The following is a 21,116-nucleotide window of genomic DNA, read 5'->3' on the forward strand; positions in this document are numbered from 1 at the left end:
AGATGGCTCAGTGGTTAAGAACACTGGCAGCTCTTCCAGAGGACCTGGGTTCAGTTCCCAGCACCTACATGGCAGCTCACAACTGTCTGTAACTCCAGTTCCAGGGGATTCAACACCCCTGGCAAAAACACAAATGCACAAAAAAGAAATTTTTTTTTTATATTTATTTATTATGTACACAGTGTTCAGTCTCCATGTATGCCTTCAGGCCAGAAGAGGGCACCAGATCTCATTACAGATGGTTGTGAGCCACCATGTGGTTGCTGGGAATTGAACTCAGGACCTCTGGAAGAGCAGTCAGTGCTCTTAACCTCTGAGCCATCTCTCCAGCCCCAAGAAATTTTTTTTAAAGAAAATAAAACTGAAAAAATTCTGTGTGACTATGCTGTGTGTAGTCATGAGACTGACATCACGTGTCTTGGATTGCTCTCCCTCTTACAATACTGAACCCTGAGTTCACTTATACAACTAACACACCTAGCCAGCTTGCTCTGGGGACCGACCCCTGTCTGTTTCCTGAGCCCTGGGGTTGTGGTCCAGACACTAATGCCCACCTGGGTATTTACCTGGGTGCTGGGGATCCCAAGCCTGGTCCTCACTCAAGTGTTAGCCATTGAACCATCTCTTGAACCCCATCAATGAATATTAAGGTAAGCATAAAAATTAATGAGTTTTGGGGCACTGAGATGGTGGTGAAGGCTCTTTCTGCCAAGTCTGAGTTCCATCCAGGGAAAGATCTGCAAGTTGTCCTCCGATATCTGTGCATTCAAGACACACACTCACACACACATGCATACACACATGCATAGACACATATGCACACACAGAACACACACATATATACACATATACACACTTACACACACAAATACACACACATAGACACACGTACACACAAATACATTCACATATATAAACACACATAAATAGACAAATATACACACAGAGAGAGACACATACACACAAACATACACATATAGAGACACATATATACACATACATACACTCTTATGTACACACACACACATAAACACAGACACAGGCACACAATGTAATTTAAAGGCATGTTTTTCATCACACGCGTCTCTACACTTTGTTGTGACTCAGTCCCTCACTCACTGCCTGGCAAAAGTTATTCAGGAAGGAAGGGTTTTCTTGTAGCTCACAGTTCGAGGGGAGCCCATCATGGTGGGAGACATGGTGACAGAGGCGTGCAGCAGCCTGTCACATGGGTTTCTTGTGGCTCACAGTTCGAGGGGAGCCCATCATGGTGGGAGACATGGCGGCAGGGGCATGCAGTAGCCTGTCACATGGCATCTACAGTTCTGGACCCCAGTCTGTGGGATGATGCTGCCCATATTCAGGGTGTTAACCCAGTCTAGGAACTCCTTCCCAGGCTTGCCCAGAGGTGTGTCCTCTGGGCATCACAGTAGCAGTGAGATGCAGCACACTTATGACCAAGGTGTGGGAGCACCTTTAGGTTCAGTGTCGGAGACAGAGGCTGAAAGAGTTAAATGGAATGTTTCCTTTTTTTTAGACACAGTCTTATGTAGCCCAGGCTAGCCTCAAAGTCTATATAGTGGAGAATCGCCTTGAACTTGTGGTCTTCACACTAGCACCTCCTGAGTGCTGGGGTTGCAGGCTTGTCCCACCTCACCTGGTTTAGGCAGTACTTGAACTAGAACCCAGGGCTCCGGATATGCTAGACAAGCATGCTACCAGCTGAGCCACAGCCCCAGCCCCGGGGACAAGTACAAATGAGGTAGAGAATGGGGCTTCTGGCAGAAGTTGCTTACAGGGGCACCAGGACCTAACCCATTGCCCCAACATCTGAACACAGCAGAGGCGCCAGGATAAGGATTTTTCCCTTTTTTCTTTCTTTGTCTAACTCTGAGCCTTGGATAGCCTGGAAATCACTATGTAATCCTGGTTTTCCTTGGATTTATGGTGATGTACCTCAGCCTCCGCAGTGCTAGGATTATAAGATTAAACAGGGTCTCCGGCTGCCCAGGCTGGCCTTGAACTCCATATGTCGCTGAGGATAACTTCGGGTTCCTGATCCGCCCGCCTCTACCTCTCCAGTGCTGGGATTACAGGTGCAGACCCAATGCTGGGTGTATGTGGTGCTGGCGTGGGAACCCCGGCCGTGTGCACGCTAAGGAAGCAGCCTCCGAGCCACACCCCAGCCCTTTGTCTTGGAATCTTCTCAGAACCTCTGAGTAACCCCAACGGAGCCACTCACAGGGGTGTCTTCATCCCTAGCCAATAGGCTAAGGAGAAAAACACAACGAAGGCAGAGTTGCCATGACAACATTATGATTTGTTAGCTGGAGTACTGCAAAACCCAGGGGAGGCGCAGAAATAAGGACCCTTGAGGTTCAGAAAGAAGAGAGGTGGTTTTCGTGGGGCCTAGAAAGCGATCTGTCCTTAGCCATTAAGGTTAGCTTTGGAGGGTGTCTACCGCCCTCTGGTGGGCAAGGGGAGTAAAAACGGTTTTGGAGTTGGTTCCTGGATCTTTAGGGTTGTTTTGTTGTTTTGTTTTGTTTTGTTCGTGCTGGGGATCTACCCCTGGACCTGATTTTTTTTTTTTTTAGCCCAGGATAGCCTTGTACCTCTCTTATTGATCGGTCTTTCAAGTGTACCACACACTGGGCCTCAGATGCACTTTCAAATGAGCATCCTGGGCCAGGCGGGAAAGGGGCATGCCACCAAGACCTACAGCCTGAGTTCCATTCCCTGGACCACACGGTGGCCGAGGCACACACACATGGTTGAAGGAGAAAACCAACTCCCAAATAGTTGTCCTCTGCTTTTTTCTGTTTGTTTGTTTTGCTTTGCTTTGTTTTTTGAGACAGGGTTTCTCTGTAGCTTTGAAGTTTATCCTGGAACTAGCTCTGTAGACCAGGCTGGCCTCGAACTTACAGAGATCCGCCTGCCTCTGCCTCCCAAGTGCTGGGATTAAAGGCGTGCGCCACCACTGCCCGGCTCTAGTTGTCCTCTGATTTCCACATGTGCCTCCTCCCAGTTCCCAAAATAAAAATAAATAAAATGCAATTTTAAAATCCTTAAGTGAGCATTATGAGTTCACTGTATTCTATGCTTTTTTCAGCATAACTATCCCAAGAATGCAATCATTCTTTATTAAAGTGCCTTATTGTTTTATCTTTATTTATTATTACATTTATTTATGGGAGAGGGTCACGCATATGTTGCCACACATGTAAGGACATCAGAGGACAATTTTCAGAGAGTTGGTTCTCTCCTTCCACCGTGTGGGTCCTGGGGACCAAACTCAGATTGTCCATCTTGGCAGCAGGCCTCTTTACCTGCTCACACACACAGGTACATGCATGCACATATGTGCACATGCACCTGCACAGATATGAGCATGCAAGCACATGCACACAAAGCCCACGTAGAGCTATCAGAGGCCACACACCACCAGGGAGACAAATTGAATACTGATCATGTCAAGCGATAGTAGGGCTGGGGATGTAGCCCCGTGGGTGGAAGGCTGGTCTAGCAGGCACGAAGCTCAGTTCCCATCCCGGCCAGGTGTCGTGGTGCACGACTTTAACACCAGCACGCAGGTGGAAGCGGGTGGATCAAGAGTTCAAAGTCATCCTTGGCTTCACAGGAAGTTCAAGACAGCCCAAGCTACGTGACATGCTGTCTTTATCGACAACATAAGGATTCATCAGGAGAGCTCAATAACAACTTTGAGATGGCCAGAGAATGAATGGATTCAAGGAACGTACGCACAGAGAGGAAAACAGATTGAAGAACAAGCAGGCTGGGGGTGCGAACACTCCTGTAACCCCAGCACTCACGAGGTGGAGGCAGAGGGATCACAAGGGGTGGGCCATCGCTCCCCAGTAACAAAGCGGAGACTTCTTATTCATTTTAAAACCTCGGGAAATAGCTTAGGCTTGTTTCTTACTAGCTCTTATAACTTAAATTAACCCACTTCCATGCCTTTAATCCAAGCACTTGAGAGGCAGAGGCAGGTGGATCTCTGTGAGTTTGAGACCAGCCTGGTCTACAGAGCAAGTTGCAGGACAGGCTCCAAAGTTGCAGAGAAACCCCATCTTGAAAAACAAAAACAAAAAAAATCAACCCATTTCTATTCATCTGTGTGCTGTCACATTGACTTGCAGTTTCCACCTCTCCTTCTGCATCTCTTGCTTCCTCTCCATCCAGCTGGTGACCCCTAGCATCTCCGTCCTTCTTCCCAGTGCCCTTGTGCCTGGAAATCCTGCCTATTTATTGGCCATCCAGCTTTTTATTGAACCAATAACGGTGGCACATCTTCACAGTACACAAAAGATTATCCCACAACGACACAGTGAGTTCAAGGCTGGCTTGGGATATACGAGACACTTTCCCATAGAAACAAAACACAGCAGGATACAGTGCAAGACAACACAGCACAGTGTGCCAAAATAAAGACATGCTGAGAGTGTAGCTCAGTGGACGGAGTGCTTGCTGAGCCCCGGGTGCCAAGCCCTGGTTCCATCCCCGGCACCACACAGCATTGGACAGGGTGGTGTACACTTGCAATCCCCACAGCTGGGAGGTGGGGGCAGAAAGATCAGGAATTTAGGATTATCTTTGACTGCATAGTGAGTTCAAAGCCAGCCTGGGCACCATGAAACACTTTCTGTAAAATAATATAAAATAAACAGAGCCTAAGAGGCTGCCTACAACATTAAGTACAACATATATAAGGGAAATAATAAACAAGTAAAATATGCAGTGAAAGCAAGAAGGTCGAGGCACACGCCACTTGGTGAACTAATGGAAGCCTGCTTTGGAACAACATGTCTGCATGTATGCCTGCACACCAGAAGAGGGCATCAGATTTCATTTCAGACAGTTGTGAGCCACTATGTGGTTGTTGGGAACTGAACTAAGTATCTCCTGGAGAGCAGCCAGTGCTCTTAACCTCTGAGCCATCTCTCCAGCCTGGCAGGATTTTTTTAATGTGGCGATTCTGATGTGTATATGTGCATGTATGTCCACACGCGCGCATGCACGTTTGTGTGTGTGTGTGTGTTTTGTGTCGCTCATGTAAAAGCCAAAATTCAACCTCAGGTACCACCCTTTTGTATCAGTCCACTCTGGCTCGGTTGCTTATTGTTTTGTTTGTTTTTTCTTTCTTTCTTTCTTTTTTTACCTCCATTCTGGGCTTAGTTGCTCTATAGAACATGTCCAATTGAGGCTAGGTGCTACCTGGTTAAAACTGAGCCTGCCCCCCCCCCACTTTTTTTTTAAAAAATAACATTAGTTACACCTGCCTCTCAATAAACTAAGGTCCTAGAGAAAACGAAGTCACACGGCTGGGAGAGATGGCTCAGTTGATAAGACGCTTGCCATGCAAGCTTGAGGGCCTGAGTTCAAGCCCAGAATCCACATAAAAGCGGGTGAGGTGCATGCCTGTAATCCCTGTGCAGGGGAGATGAGCTCTAGGTTCATCTGAGAGACTCTGCCTCAAAAAATAAAGCGGAGAGCAATGGAGAAAGACACTGGATGTCAATTTCAGGTCATCCTGTACCCAAGGGCACACGTATGTGCACATACATACCCCACATAACTCCCATCAAGTGAGCATGCACACGCATGTGCACACACACACACAAGCCCCTATACACACCACATACACACTTCAAAATCTGAACGACATACTTCTAAGTAACCTGTGGATCAAAGAAAAAAAAAAGTAACAAGTAAATCGCAAGTAGATCACAACATATTTTTATTTTCATTAAAATAAAGAGCCAAGGATAGGCTCAGGCTCAGCAGTAAAGGAGGTTGTCACCAAGCCTGGTGACCTGAGTTTGACCCCTGGGCCCCACAACATGCTGGAAGAAGAGGATGGCCTTGTGTGCTTTGTCCTCTGATCTGCACACACGTGCAGCAACACCCTCACACTCACATGCCCACGTGAGATAAATAACTGTGGCAAAGAAATCCCTTTAAACAGAAAAGAAAAATACAGCTAAAAATAGGCTCCAGGAAGTAACACGCCGGGCTGGTTTGTATTGGATCGTGGGAAGTTCTGCGAGTCTCTTCCCAAATTTACGTTTTGTAATTTCACACTGACATCTGTAAACCCACCGGGGTAGGAGTATTTACGCCACAGAATGAAGTCATGTAAATGAAGCCAAGAGCAGTCCTGCTCACTTGGAGCCCCAGGACTCCAGAGGCAGATCAGGAGTTCGAGACCAGCCTCTGCTAGACGGTGAATGCGAGGTCAGTCTGGGCTCCATGAGAGCCTCCCTCAAAAAATAAACCAGAATTTGTAAATGCAGTAAATGGTGACTTTAGTTGTTAGCTTTGTCCTCCGAGAGCTGAACAGTGACCACTGGCCAGCGTGGCCTGCAGGCAGACAAAGCAACGCTCGGAGGTCGATGGGCAGCCTGAAAAGCTGGTTTCAGAAAAGGATAAAGAGGGACTGGTGAGCTGGCTCAGCGGTTAAAGGGGCTTGCCACCAAGCCTGACGAACTGAGTTCGATCCTCATCACCGATCCTCCGTGGTGGAAGGAGATAAAGGCTATCCTCTGAAGCCCCTCCCACTAAGGCATGTAGGAGCCCAAATAACAAGTAAGAAAAAGGGTGAATAAGTAAACACAAATTTTTAAATAATAAGAAAGATCTAAGATTAATAATCGAAGCTTTCACCTCAAGAAACTCAAAGAAGGGCAAATTAGACCCAAATTAAGCCTGGTTGGAGGTACACCCACAACACCAGAAACTTGAGAAACTGAGGCAGGGGACTTCCAAGCTCAGGATGGGTAACACACTGAATTTCATCCTAACCTGGGCTAAGTAAAGAATGGGCGGAAAGTAAGGGAAGGGGAGAGGAAGGGAGGGAAAAGAAAGGGGAAGGGATAGGAGAGGAAAAAGAAGGAGAGGAGAAGGGGGTGGAAAAGGACTAAGAAAAGAGCTACAAGGTAAGCCATGGCTCACAAGGCTTGCACAAGGGACTAAGATCTAACTTACAGTACAAGGCCCTGCTATGACTTCTGACAATTACAGGCTGGTTGGGAGAGGAGAAAGGCTCTACTGAGTTCTATATTTTAGGCCTTAAGCCAAGTTCATTGCTATATTAACACATTTTAAAAGTTTAATTTGATTATTAATATGTGCACACACAAGTATTGTGGCCTAGGTGTGGAGATCTAGGAACAGCTTATGAGAGTCAATTCCCTCCTTATACCATGTGGGTTCTGGGAATCGAACACAGATCCTGAGACTTGGTGGCAAGCCCCTTTATTTTCTGGCACTTGCTGTATACTGAGCATGGCTTTGAACTCCTGACCTTCCAGCCTCCACCTCCCAAGTGCTGGGAATGGAAGCCAGGGCTTCCCAAGGGCTCGCTACCAACTGAGCCACGTCCCCAGTCCACCCCCATATACCCTTAATTTCCTTTTTCTTTCTGTGCTGTCTGACTTCTCCAGGCCTTCCCCTTAGAATAATTTTGCCTCTGTGTGTGTGTGTGTGTGTGTGTGTGTGTGTGTGTGTGTGCATTTATTTTTTGAGTCTGAGTATCAAAATTCAAAGGTGCAGTGTGGTGATACCTGTAACGCCAGCATTTAGGAGGCTGAGGCAGAAGTATCTTGAATTTGAGGCTAGCCTAGGCTACACAGCAAGACCTTGTCTAAATAAAGAGATAAAAATAAACCAACAGAAGTACAGTTTTAACCACGAAGCAGAACATTGGAAGGGGAAATGAAAGTAGGAAGATTGTCGAGGTGAATCGTCTTAAATCAGGTACCACCAGAATGATCTCCCGTCCTGTTCTGATGGACTACCTGGCCTGTGGCATCACATGTCAGACCCTCCCTCTACAACCTCATCTGCCGTGGATCACAACGTCCCCTTCACACTCATCATTCTACAGACACTTGGGGGGTGGGGCTGGGTGAGCCTTCTCTCCTCCCAGGGGCTCCAGTGGCTCCCACAGGCCCTTAAACTTCCTGAGAAGCTGAGGTTGGCATCAAACTTCTGATCTTCCTGCCTCCACCTCCCAAGTGCTAGGATTACAGCCGTCCCTACCACTTCTCCGGTCCCCCTGCACCTTCCCCCCCAACACCTGTTGCTCTCAGAAAGCCCTTTCCCTGGGATCCCCTCAAACATATCTCTAGATAGAGCCTCCTCCAAGAAGCCTGCGCTAAGCCCTGGAAATGGTGTTCTTATCTGGGGCTCACAGCTTCAACTGTGGTTAGCGACCGAGCAACGGAGGAGCCCCGCCCACTGGCCCGATCACCCATCTGTCATTCCTTCCCACACATAAACATCCTGACCCAATAAACACGCTTAGAGAACCTACCCTGGAGCGGTGTCTTGTTTGCAACACACACACACACACACACACACACAGACACACACAGACACACACACACACACACACACACACACACACACACTGACAGCTTGGGGCTGGGCCATCGGGCGCCCTGGCCTGTGGCCCCCATCCCTTCCTTCTGGAAGAGGGTCCCCGTGCTACCAACCCGGCCGGCCAGGAAGGGAGCGTTCCAGGGTGAGGTGGGGAGGAAGGCGGGGCTTGTGCCCCGGAGTGGCTGTCCCGGGCCGGGGACGGAAGTTGCACCACAGTGCGACTACTTTCAGTTTTGTTTCTCTGGCAGGTAGTCGAGAGCCGGCGGTAGCGGGCTTTCGGGGCTCCTCGGACCCTGCTGCGAGAGTCCAAGGTCAGCTGTGACTGGGTAAGGAGAGATGGGGGCGTAAGAGCCGGGACCCAGAGAGACGAGGTTGGGGGGAGGGGAGAGAGGGAAGGGGAGGGAAGTGAGAAAGCCCGGGAGAGGAAAAGAAAGGGAGGGGAGAGAGGGCAGAAGGGACCTGGAAGGCCCGAGAGGACTAACCAGGTGGCAGGCCCTGTCCCTCACCCTCCCACCGTGTTGGGAGTCCTACCTTCCCTGAGAACAGACAACCACACCCCGTCCTGCCCCCCCCCCACCAGCTTCCTTTCCCAACCCTGGGGGAAACGGGGAGAGTGCAATCGATCAATCAATCTTATTTGTTTATCTTTCTGTCTCTCTTTTTTAAGGCTGGGTCTCACTCCGTAACTCAGGCTCAGCCAGAACTTAACTACTGTAGCCCTAAGCTGTTCTGAAACTTCCTTGTAACCAAGGCTAGCCTCGAATTTGTGGCAGTCTTCCTGCCTCAGCCTCTTAAGGGCTAGGTTTTACCCTAAGTCCCCACCGTGCTGGGGACTTGTAATGCCCTCCCTCCAGAAGTTTCTAGAATGCCTTTGGTAGGAAAGGGTAAAATTAGAGGACTCCGGGGGTCAAGGACGTATCTCCATGACCCCGAGGTCCAGTAGAAGGAAAGGAGATGAACTTTTCCCACTGGAGTCTTCCTCTTGTTCTGGAATTACTTTCAAAAATAGTTGGGGCAGGAAGTAGGGCCCCCACCCTCTCAAGACACCCTTCCAGACAAATGGACAGACAAAGGAAACTAAGACTGTGGGACTTTGTCCCAGCATCAAAAAGCCGGGCACTTCTGTGCACCTGACATTCTTTCTGTGTGTCCTCACGGGCTGCCCCTTGAGCCCGAGTATCCACCATAACAAGACCCTAAACCAAAACAAACGTGGTGGTGCTTGCCCGTGATTTCAGCACTCAGGAGGCTGAGGCAGGAGGAGCATGGGCTCCAAGCCAAAATTTGAGAGTGTAGCTCACTTGTTAGACTGCTTGCCTAGCATGCAAGAAGCCCTAAATTCCATCCCTAGGGCTACACAAACTGGTCCGTTAGCAGATACCCATAATCCCAGGGCTCAGGAAGCGGAGGCAGGAAGTTCAGAAGTTTAAGGTCATCCTCGGTTTCACAACAAGTCTGGGCTACGTGAGACCGGAAGGGCTTGGGCTACCCTTACCTTTGGCCCGTGACCTGGTATTTTAATAAACAGATTTCTCCACTTCTGAGACCCAGGGGCTTCCTGGTCTCATTTTTCCCCACAGGCTCAGCCCTACCCACGGCTTTTGCATGTTTGCATTTGGTGCGTGCTGTAAAGAGGACGGAGTGGAAGAAAGACAGCCTTCCCCCAGTACCCAGTGCCTCCTAGAAGCCAGAATCTCCCAACCGTCCAGGTGAGTGCCAATACCAGACACCAGCAAAGAGCACGGGAGGGGTCAGGTTGAAGGGGGTGGGGAACCGAGATAGGGGCGTGGCACCGAGATGGGGGCGTGGCCAGGGTGCCTCTGACCTCTGCCCCTTCCCTTATAGTATGGTCTCCAAAGTCTCCTCCCCCACTCTGCTGGAGGCTCTGAGCAGCGATTTCCTGGCCTGTAAAATCTGCCTGGAGCAGTTACACTTGCCCAAGACGCTGCCATGTCTACATACCTATTGCCAGGACTGTCTGGCCCAACTGGACATCGGTGGCCAGGTCCGCTGCCCTGAGTGTCGGGAGACTGTGCCTGTACCACCCGAGGGTGTGGCCGCCTTCAAGACCAACTTCTTTGTCAATGGGCTCTTGGACCTTGTCAAGGCCAGGGCTTCTGGAGACGCGCATTCGGGGAAGCCAACATGCGCTCTGTGCCCTCTGGTGGGAGGTAAGAGCTCTGGGGGACCCGCCACCGCCCGATGCCTAGACTGCGCAGATGACTTATGCCAGGCCTGTGCCGACGGGCATCGCTGCTCCCGCCAGACCCATAAGCACCGTGTAGTGGACTTGGTGGGCTACAGAGCCGGGTGGTATGATGAAGAGGCTCGCGAGCGCCAGGCATCCCAGTGTCCCCAGCACCCAGGGGAAGCCCTCTGCTTCCTGTGCCAACCGTGTTCCCAGCTGCTCTGTAAGGACTGTCGTCTGGGACCCCATCTGGATCACCCCTGCTTGCCCCTGGCGGAGGCAGTGCGGTCCCGGAAACCCGGCCTTGAGGAGTTATTGGCAGGTGTGGACAGCAATCTGATGGAGCTAGAGGCCACCCGGGTAGCAGAAAAGGAAGCCTTAGCCCAGCTGCGAGAGCAGGCAGCCAGTGTGGGGACGCAGGTAGAAGAGGCCGCTGAACGGATCCTCAAGGCCCTGCTGACCCAGAAGCAAGAAGTCTTGGGACAACTCCGGGCCCATGTGGAGGCCGCTGAGGAGGCTACCAGGGAGAGGCTGACCAAGATAGAGGGCCAGGAGCAAGTGGCCAAGGCGGCTGCTGCCTTTGCCCGCCGAGTGCTCAGCCTGGGTCTGGAGGCAGAGATCCTGTCGCTGGAGGGAGCGATCACACAGCGCCTGCGCCAGCTTCAAGACGCTCCCTGGACACCCGGGCCTACCCGCTGCGTGCTGCCCAAGCTGGAGCTCTACCCTGGGCTCCAGGACAAGAACTGCCACCTGCTTCGACTCTCCTTTGAGGAGCCGAAACAATCCCAGAAGGACTGTGAGAAAGGCGGAGCTGGTACCCCAGGAGGAGATGACTCTCAAAGCCAAGGGGAGGAGAGAACCAAGATAGGGAAGCAGGCTGGCGCCCAGTCCCTGTGTAAGGATAGAGCCCCAACTCCCAAAGAAGGCAAAGCCCAGAACTCCCAAGAAGATGATGATGTCCAAATCGAAAGGGGTAACAGATCTAACAAGAAGAAGAAGTGTAAAGGGAGGGGCAAGCCCATTTCTCGGGAGCCCAGCCCCATCCTGAGGCCAAACCTAGAAGGTTCAGGTCTCCTCCCTCGGCCCGTTTTCTCCTGGAGTTTTCCCACGAGGATGCCTGGAGACAAACGTTCCCCGCGTATCACCGGGCTCTGTCCCTACGGCCCACAGGAGATCTTGGTGGCGGATGAGCAGAACAGGGTCTTGAAACGCTTCTCTCTTAATGGCGACTACAAGGGCACAGTGCCGGTTCCCGAGGGTTGCTCCCCGTGCAGTGTGGCTGCCCTACAGAATGCAGTGGCTTTCTCCGCCAATGCCAGGCTCTATCTCGTCAGTCCTGAGGGAGAAGTTCAATGGCGAAGATCCCTGAGCCTCACCCAGTCCAGCCACGCTGTGGCCGCGATGCCGTGTGGAGACCGGGTAGCCGTCAGTGTGGCGGGCCATGTGGAGGTATACAAGAAGGAAGGCAGCCTGGCTACGCGGTTTATCCCGGGCGGCAAGGCTAGCCGGGGCCAGCGGGCCCTGGTGTTCCTAACCACCAGCCCTCAGGGCGATTTCGTCGGGTCAGATTGGCAGCAGAACAGTGTGGTTTTCTGTGATGGGCTAGGCCAGGTGATCTGGGAATACAAGGGCCCAGGTTTACATGGCTGCCAGCCAGGTTCTGTGTCTGTGGATAAGAAAGGCTTCATATTCTTGACCCTTCGAGAGGTGAACAAGGTGGTGATCCTGGATCCCAAGGGGTCACTTCTAGGTGACTTCCTTACAGCGTATCACGGCCTGGAAAAGCCCCGGGTGACCACCATGGTAGACGGCAAATATCTGGTGGTGTCCCTCAGTAACGGGACTATCCATGTGTTTAGGGTCAGGTTTCCTGACAGTTAAAGGGGCTTAGGGCTGGGATGGGGGGGCAGGTGGGGAGGGAGGGCACCCATGAGATGATGTAGCCGAGGGTGTTTTCCCAGCTGGCAAAATGCTTGCTCCATTTGTGATGTATGGGGAGAAAGGACAGCAAGAGCGGTGGTGGTGTGACCATAACCTCAGGAGCACGCAGCAGGTGCCAGAAGTCAACCCAACTGCTTCCTTTGGGGTCACTCCTGCTGCTGTGGCGCTGCTGTATAGTTTAGGTGTCTTGAGATTTATAAGTGATTCTTGATCTATATTCTTCAAAACCATTCCTAGGATGGGCTCACAAATCCTCTGTAGAGCACTTGCCTAGAAATCACGAATGAGGCTGAGGGCGTGGTAGGGCTCAATAGTAGAGTGCCTGCCTAGAGTCTACCAATGAGGAGTGGAGGTGTGGCTCAGTGGTACAGCACCTGCCTAGAATCCCCCAGTGAGGGGCTGGGGTGTGGTTCAGTGGTAGAGCCCCTGCCTAGAATCCCCCAGTGAGGGGCTGGGGTGTGGTTCAGCGGTAGAGCCCCTGCCTAGAATCCCCCAGTGAGGGGCTGGGGTGTGGCTCAGTGGTAGAGCCCCTGCCTAGAATCCCCCAGTGTGGGGTTGGGAGTGTGGCTCAGTGGTAGAGGATCTGTCTAGCCTGCAGGAAGTCCTGGTCAATCCCTAGGTCTACCCTCCTACCTAGGGGAGAAAATAGATGGAACAGATGAAAGCAAGGCCTAAAGAGATGACTTATGTCATTCTCCAAGCAAAGGACAACCCAGTCTGTGTCAAGACATGGTGGGCATGGTGGAAATGGGGTGAAAGCTGGCCATTCTCACAGGGGTATATGAGGTCAGAAGAGGCCAGAGGTCTCAGAATGGCAATAACGATGCCATGTTCTGCTAACCACCATCAGGGAGAAGAGACTCCCTTGGTGAAGTATGGGATAGATTTCAAGGTGTCAGAGAGTGCAGGCAGAGGCCATAGATGTGAGATTAAAGCCAGGTGTGCATCACAGGACACCTGTAATCCCAGCACTTGGGAAGCTGAGGCAGGAGGATCATACTTTTGGGCTACATTCAGAGACTGTAAAAGAGCTGGACTCTCCCAACTCTCAGGCACCAGGCTGTCCCATGGACAGAGCTCCATCTCTGGCCACATGATCATTGGATCAGCAAGGATGCCCACCGTGAGAGGGATTCACCCTTCCAGATGGTGGCTGAGAATCCTCAGCATCAACGCTTGTGGGATCCTGTCCGGGGAAGAGTGCATCGGCAGGGCTGTGACTTTGTGATCGTCCTTGAGTGCTCCACGGAGCTCACTGACTACATCATCCTGCCCTTCAGTGCCCTCGAGCCAGACATCTCCGAGTTCTCAGATGTCATCAAGACCCTCAGAAACCGCGATGATAAGATCCGTTTGTTACTGAGTAAGGCACACTGGATGGAGATGCAGCACCTGATGGGGTGGGGGTCTTGTGGTTGCTGGTGAAGCTCACTGACACCCCCAACATGGTCCAAGTCTACATCAACTGGTTCCGGTCTGAGGACCAGAAGCTCTTTGAGACAGGAAAGCAGAATCCTTTCAAAGATACTACTCTGCCCTGAAATGCCACCCTCAGGATGCCCAGTGACTCGGTGAGTGGCCAGGCTGGCCAAGGTCCATCCCTGTATCATCCATCCCCTCAAGAAGAAGAAGTGTCAGAAGATGGTAAGGGAACATCAGATCCTTCCTGGCCATTGTCTTGGGCCTTCAGGAGATGCAGGGACTAACAGACCCAGGACTTGAGCAAGTTTCAGGCCTTGGAGTCTGAGATGCCGGACATTGTGAGTGATGTGCTGGCCAGCGACATCGCTTGGATGATAGTAAGGGTGGGTCTGGAGGACTCCCTGACTGACACCCTTGTAGGCGGTGCAGGGTGGCAATCTCGACGGCACTGTGAACGGGCCCTTTGGGCATGACTAGAGCGAGAGTGTGAAGGATGGTGAGTTGGTACCTGGCAAGGACAGGACTACCTACAGGATCTACACATACACACACCAGCCCTTCCCCTGCCATCAGCTGCAAGATCACAGGCACCATCAGGAAGAAAGATGAATTCCATCTTGCCTAACAGCAAGGTACAACTGGAGGATCACAAGTCACCCACTGAGCTGCCCCCACACCTCACCTCCTTCCAAGCAGAGGCACAAATGACCCCTCAGAGCCTCTGTCACCTCCTTCCCACCATCTCTGCACCTGCCCAGGTGAGCTGGGGCCTGGGAGGTATAGATTAAGGGAGAAACGTTGTCTCCATATTCTAAGGTCCATAAAGACTCAGCCATGTTTCCTTAGCTCTAGAATAAGAGAAACACCATACTTCTTTTAAGGCTCTTATGGGGCTCAGTGGGGAACCAGTAGTGATGCTTGGATGCAAACAGTGGAGTTTTATACACAAAAAATATGGGTATCTTTATATATAATATTAAAGGTGAATAACACAGTCTAGTCAATCAGCGATATTTAAATAGGAATTGAGATCTCTGTAATCTAACACCTTTCTTATGTTTTCCATATGCTTCCTAGGATCTTATTTATTTACTGCTTTTCCCTAGCTTTCTTGGTAAAATTCCTTTACGGAAATGTTAGCCTTTATGTGGACAAAGCGAAGTGAGGTTTACCGCGACGGGAGGGGTGAGGGGGACGCCACCGAAGCGACTGGAGTGCCGAAAAGAATTTGGGACGTCACGATGGAGGGGGGCTGAGATGCAGGGGTGTAAAAATCTAGAGACGGGTACAGCCAGAGGTAGCAGCAGCCACCGCCAACCTTTTGATCTGTGCTGGCAGCTTTGGGGCGGAGATGGTGGAGGTCACTGTTGGGGGCATGCTTAGCCCGGAGCTGGAGAGAAACTTAAGGTGGGGAGGGCAGTGACATCGTGTTTGCAGGATCCAGGGGGCTTGGGAACCAACCCAGATGGGAAGTTTAGGGGTAGGGAGAGGACGTCTTTTTCTGGGGGACATATTTCCTGTTTGTAGAAGCCCGTGCAGGAACTCAGCAATGTCCATATGATCCATCAGTTTTGAATACACATAGATTTTCAAAGCCTGTCATGGTGGTACAGGCCTGTAATCCCAGGGCTCAGGAGGAGGAGGCCAGCCTAGGCTCCAGAGACCCTCGCCAACAAAGGCAGACAGGGCCATAGGTTCAGTTGGTAGAGTGCGTGCCTAACCTACGCGAAGCCCTGGTTTGATCCCTAGCACTGAACAGAAACAGGTAGAGATGTATGCAACCTGCGATCCTAGCGATCGAGTAGAGGCAGGGGAGTCAGAAGTTCATACACACCAAAGCATAAAGGAAGACATGAAAGCCAATAAGATTACAAAACAACATGGACTTTTGATTTGATAAGGAAAAGCTGAATCACTAATGTACCCAGTTTAAAAAAAAAAAAAGAACTAGTTCACGCACCCAGGGGAAGCATCTAAGAGCAAGGACTGGTAAGATGAATAAAACCACTGGCATGCGCCAACGATGAGGTTAGAAATGTGTTCTGGAGAAACACGTAGACTCCTGGCATTGTAAAACAATGCTTCCTGGAGAGACATTTGGCAATATTTGCCCCATTTTTGTTTTTTCTTCTTGAATGATTGTAAAACTACACTAATCTCAGCCTGTCTAGAATCCGCCAGGGGCTGAGGGTTGGAGGGTCTGCCCAGACTTCCCCAATGGGTGGCTCCGTTCCATCTGTAGCACTGGGGGAAAAATGTCATGCCACTTTGGGGAATACATTCTGGAAAATAATTCAGTCGTAGAAAAATATTTGCAAAGACCTTTACAGCTGCCTCTATTACTGCCATTAACTGGAAACTTCGTGGTAAGGGAGGGCTGAGTAGATTGTGGTCTGTTACGTGGATAGCAGCCATGTGAAGTGTTTGAAAGAAATGGTATGTGATACAGTCATAAGGGGAGAGAAGAGAGTGAGTGTGTGGCTGGGGAGACGGCTCAGTGGGTAAGAACGCCTGCCAAACAAGCATGAGGACCTGAGTTCGGATCCCCAGCACACATATAAAAAGCCACCTGTACCAGAGCTATAAGGGTAGAGGGACAGAGTCAGGGGATTGGCTGCTGCCGGGCTAGCTCCAGGTTCTCGAAGTTATAGGTGGGGAGTAACGGAGAGGACGCTTGGTGTCTTCTAGACCTTGTGCGTGCACGCGCAGTGATTGATTGGGGCGTTCTGATTGCATCGGGTCAACAACAGGTGAGACTGTCTAGCTAGCTGCCAGCCAGCAATGGATCCCTAAAATAGCCAATGATCTCGGAGGTTACATCTTTTTGAGTTATTTTGAACTGGTACATCTGCATATTTCTATTTCAGTTAGCATTATATGATTGAATACTTCAAGAAAATATACTTACTACAAATAATATTTAAGAATAACTTAATCCGGGCCAGATGTGGTAGTGCACTCCGGTAACTCTCGCACACAGAACGAGGCCGGAGGTTTGTTATTTTGTGGCCGGGTGGTCCCCACAGGTGACGGGGATGGCCGTGTAGTTCCTTTTGGGAAGTCTTGCTCAGTTCTCCCGGCCAATCCTAACCAAATGCTGGGGCTACAGAACGAAGTGAGATCGGAGGAGTTGTATGAAGGCCCAGAGTGTGTGTGTGTGTGTGTGTGTGTGTGTGTGTGTGTGTGTGTGTGTGTGTGTATGTTGTCCTGAGGTAGCGTGATAGCCAATGCAAGTCTCAATAACCGTCTGTGAAGTGAATTAACGTATAGAGAGGGAATCAGACTGTTCTGGCACCGAGGTTTCTGTGTGTCACATTTTTAAGCCAGACTGCAGAAATCTTGGCTGATGGGAAGTCTCCAGTAGGGGGCACTGTTGCGCCTCCTAAGGCAAAACTTCCAAAACAGAATTGGGGTTGTCCAGTTTCTTTTAGAAGAGGGAAGAGCGAGGGATCAGAAAGGGTGTTCCACTTCTTTTAGGAGAGGGAGGAGTAAGGGAGGGGCTCCTGTGCCGTTTTGGGTAGTGCAGTGCTGCAGAGGTGCACGGGAACCTGGAGCAGGAGGCTAATTCAGAAATGAACCTAGCCTGGCGGTCCCAGCAAGTAGGGAGGTTGAGGCAGAAGGCTAACTGACTGAAGTCCAGCCTCAGTCACTTGGCAAGACCATGTTTCAGAATAAAAAGTTTAAAAAGGACTTGGGCTGGAGCTCGGGGATAGAAAGCTTGCCTAGAATCCCCCAGTGAGGGCTGGGGTGTGGTTCAGTGGTAGAGCACCTGCCTAGAATCCACCAGTGAGGGGTTGGGGTGTGGCTCAGTGGTAGGGCACCTGCCTAGAATCCCCCAGTGAGGGGCTGGGGTGTGGCTCAGTGGTAGGGCACCTGCCTAGAATCCCCCAGTGAGGGGCTGGGGTGTGGCTCAGTGGTAGAGCCCCTGCCTAGAATCCCCCAGTGAGGGGCTGGGGTGTGGCTCAGTGGTAGAGCACCTGCCTAGAATCCCCCAGTGAGGGCTGGGGTGTGGCTCAGTGGTAGAGGTTTGCCCAGAATGCATGTGGTCCTGGATTCAATACCCAGTACCAGGAGGCGGGAGGGGCCGCCTGGTTCTGAAAGAGAATCTCACAAATGCTTAAGAGACAGAGAACCAAAGGCTTCTCTGGGACCTCGGAAGTTGAAGGGAAATGCTAAACTCATAAACAGGTGGGTGTGGTAGGCACCTATGCTAGAATATGGAGGGTGGTGGGAGGGGTGGCCTTGAGCATCATCTGGAAGTTGAAATCCACACCTTAACTGACCTGGGAGTCCTAGCCCATCCCAGACTCAGAATTGTTCTTTGTGTTTAATCAATACCTTAACCACATAGCAACAACTTGATCAATTATTCTTTTACTGATTGGAACGGTCCAGGTTGTATATGGACTGGGGACAAGTGATGTTGTTTGAGGAAGGGAGACAAGGCAAACAGAAAAACTGCCTGTACTTTTTATATTCATATGACTCTGCAGTCCTTCATTGGAGTAGGACCGAATGGGAGAATTGTGACATGCAGACCCAAGAGCTGGGCGTGAAGGCACAGACCTTAACCCCAACACTAGGAGGGCCGAAACATGAAGATCATGCCAACCTGAGCTACAGATGAGACTTGGTCTCAAAATAAGGGCTGTAGAGGTAGCTCAGTGGTTAAGAGTGCTTGCTGCTCTCACAGAGGGGCCTGGGTTCAATTCCCAGCACCCACATCAGGTGGCTCACAACAGCCTTTAACTCCAGCTCCAGGAGATCTAGCGCCATCTTCTGGCCTCTGAGGACACCTGCACTTATGTGTACACAGCCACACACATAGACATCATTTAATATAAATGTTTGAAAAAATAACGTACCTAAGAAAGTATGGCTAAGACTACATTGTGAACCTTCTCCTAGGGATAATATTTGTTTTAGTTTTCAGAAGTTATATAAACAAGCCACTCAGCAAAACACACAAGTGACCACAGACACGCAAGCGACCAACAGCCCAGTTGGCTGAGAGTCAGGGCCATTCTCAAAGCTAGCGGGGGGAATTGGCTGTTCTGACTGAGGACCAATTACTGTTGACATTCTGGGGAAGTTTTGTTTTGTTTTGTTTTGCTTTGTTTTAATTGCATGTGTGGCCTATCTTTGTATAGTCTGGAGAGAATATGATGTGGGGCGAGGGGGCATCGCAAGATGGTGATCTTTCACTGTAGACCGATCTGTGAAGTAGTGTCCTTTCCTTCATCCCTATGGGCACAATTCTAAAGGAACTGACCGTCAAGAGAAGTCTTAAAAACATGTTCTTAAAGAAACGGGTGATGTTGGGGAATCTGAGCTAGGCAGAGTTGGGTTGAGGGGAGCCAGGGTGAAGGTGCCTGGCCATCTCTCGCTGGCAGGGACGTTGAGGGTGGATACAGTCTTCTAACTGGGGAACCAGAGAAGGGGTGCAGACCTGTGAAATGGGGAGAAAGCTGCCTTACCCTAGCCGGGGCAAAGCTGTCCCACGAGAGCACCCAGAAGCTCTTCAGAAGTGGGCTGGACAGAAGGTACCAGAATCAGCCCAGCCAACTGACTCGGGGACTTAATTTATTAAAATGCATCAGGGAAGAAGAAAGATTAGCTCTTCAGGGACTTCCAAACACCTGGATTAGAGGATCAGAGACCATTCACTGATGTCAGGTGTTCCTCTCCTGACATGCCCGGTGAGGTATCTTGGTGACCAAATAGAGGAGAGTGGGCCTGCGCAGGGAAGGGGACCAGAAGAAGCGGGAACTTTGGGAAGACAGCAGCGTGTCTCCAGAGGAAGTGGTAGCTCGTTATCTTAGGGGCCAGGAGAGAGCGGGTTGAAGACAAGGCCTGAGAGTCAGCCTTGCCCACTTCTCCATTGCCGGGGACCAAGTGCCTATGCTGTGAAGCCTTACCACTGCATGTGTCGTGCTTCCTGTTTCTCAATAAAGTTTTCTGGAGCCATTTCTGTAGTAATTATGTTTTGTGTGGCTGGCCTTGTTTGTTCTGCATGCCTCTGAGAAAGACCCCAAAGCAGTTTGGGGAGGAAAGGGTTTATTTCAGCCTCCAGCCGGGGAAGCCAAGGCAGGAACCTGATGGCAGGAGCTGATGCAGAGACCATGGAGGAGTGCTGCTTACTGACTTGCTCGGTTTGCTTTTTTTAAACACACATTTTTTTTATGTGTGTGTGGATATTTGTCTTGCAGGTAAGTCTGTGCAGCACGTGTGTGCAGTGCCCTCGGAGGCTGGAAAGTCAGATGCCCCGGGGCTAGAGTCACAGATGCTTGTGAGCTGGCATGCGGGTGCTAGGAATTGAAGCTGGGCTCTCTGGGAAAGCACTGTTCTTCACCGCTAAGCCACCTCTCCGGGCCCTCATCTTCCTTTTTTTAGGCAACTCAGACCCATCTGCCCACAGATGGTACCACCCATAGTGGGCTGGGCCCTCCTGCATCAATTGTCAGTCAAGAAAATGGTCCACAGGCCAGCCTGATGGAGACCGTTGCTCAACTGACATTCCCTTTTCACAACAGGGGCTGTGACTAAAATCACCTCACAGGGGCTGGGGAGATGGTTCTGTGAGTGACACGTTTGCCAAGCAAACAGGAGGGGTTGAGTTCAGAACCCTGCACCCTCCAAAAACCTGGCTTGCTGATGTATGTCTATGATCCTGAGCGCTGGGGAGTAAGAGACAGGCAGATTCCCGTACTTCGTTGGTTAGCTAGCCCAGCTGAAGCAGTGAGCTTCCAGCTAAATGAGAGACCCTCTCTCAAATACGGTGACAAGCTAGCTCAACAGGTAAGGGTGCTTGTCACCGAGCCTGCCTGATGGCCTGAGTTTGATCCCTCGGATCCACACAGCAGAAGGAAAGGACGGGTCCTGCAGGTTGTCCTCTGGATCTCTGGCTTTCACACGCCCAACATGACATCTGTATCCACCCCCGACCCCCACACAAACACAAAATAACAAAATCAAGCATGTGTATGTGTGTGTGCACGTGTGCCAGTGTGAGAAAGCCATTGAGAAAGACGCTCATCAGTGACTTCTGGCTTACATGTATACATGCACCCCACATATACACACCACTACACACAAACACATATAGTAACCCTGCAGAAATGGAGGAGCGGTGCATATTCGCTCACGGTTTCAGAGGGTCTCAGTC

The 21,116-nt window shown here is 50.7% G+C and overlaps 1 protein-coding gene across 5 annotated transcripts; it reads left to right on the top strand.

Moving 5' to 3' along the window:
• Nucleotides 1-8,642: 8,642 nt before the first annotated feature.
• Nucleotides 8,643-19,918, top strand: Trim56 (tripartite motif containing 56). Of its 5 annotated transcripts, none has more exons than XM_085682528.2 (3): nt 8,643-8,726; nt 9,952-10,109; nt 10,246-19,918. In XM_085682528.2, exons 2-3 carry the CDS (start codon nt 10,006-10,008, stop codon nt 12,467-12,469), a joined length of 2,328 nt encoding a protein of 775 aa, XP_085538654.2. In that variant the 5' UTR covers nt 8,643-8,726; nt 9,952-10,005; the 3' UTR covers nt 12,470-19,918. The 5 variants fall into 5 exon arrangements, with proteins under 5 accessions (XP_085538654.2, XP_048289875.3, XP_048289876.3 ...); XM_048433918.3 differs by having other exon boundaries at nt 9,981-10,109; XM_048433919.3 differs by having other exon boundaries at nt 8,649-8,726; nt 9,929-10,109.
• The last annotated feature ends 1,198 nt before the right edge of the window (nt 19,919-21,116 follow it).

This window comes from Myodes glareolus, chromosome 2 (assembly GCF_982192425.1).
Source record: "Myodes glareolus chromosome 2, mMyoGla1.1, whole genome shotgun sequence".
NCBI classification, from domain to species: Eukaryota; Metazoa; Chordata; class Mammalia; order Rodentia; family Cricetidae; genus Myodes; species Myodes glareolus.

Coding starts and splice junctions, on each gene's coding strand:
- Trim56 (XM_085682528.2), top strand. CDS start 10,006: ATGTTTGCATTTGGTGCGTGCTGTAAAGAGGACGGAGTGGAAGAAAGA. Junction 10,110..10,245: donor AGAATCTCCCAACCGTCCAG/GTGAGTGCCAAT, acceptor CTTCCCTTATAG/TATGGTCTCCAAAGTCTCCT.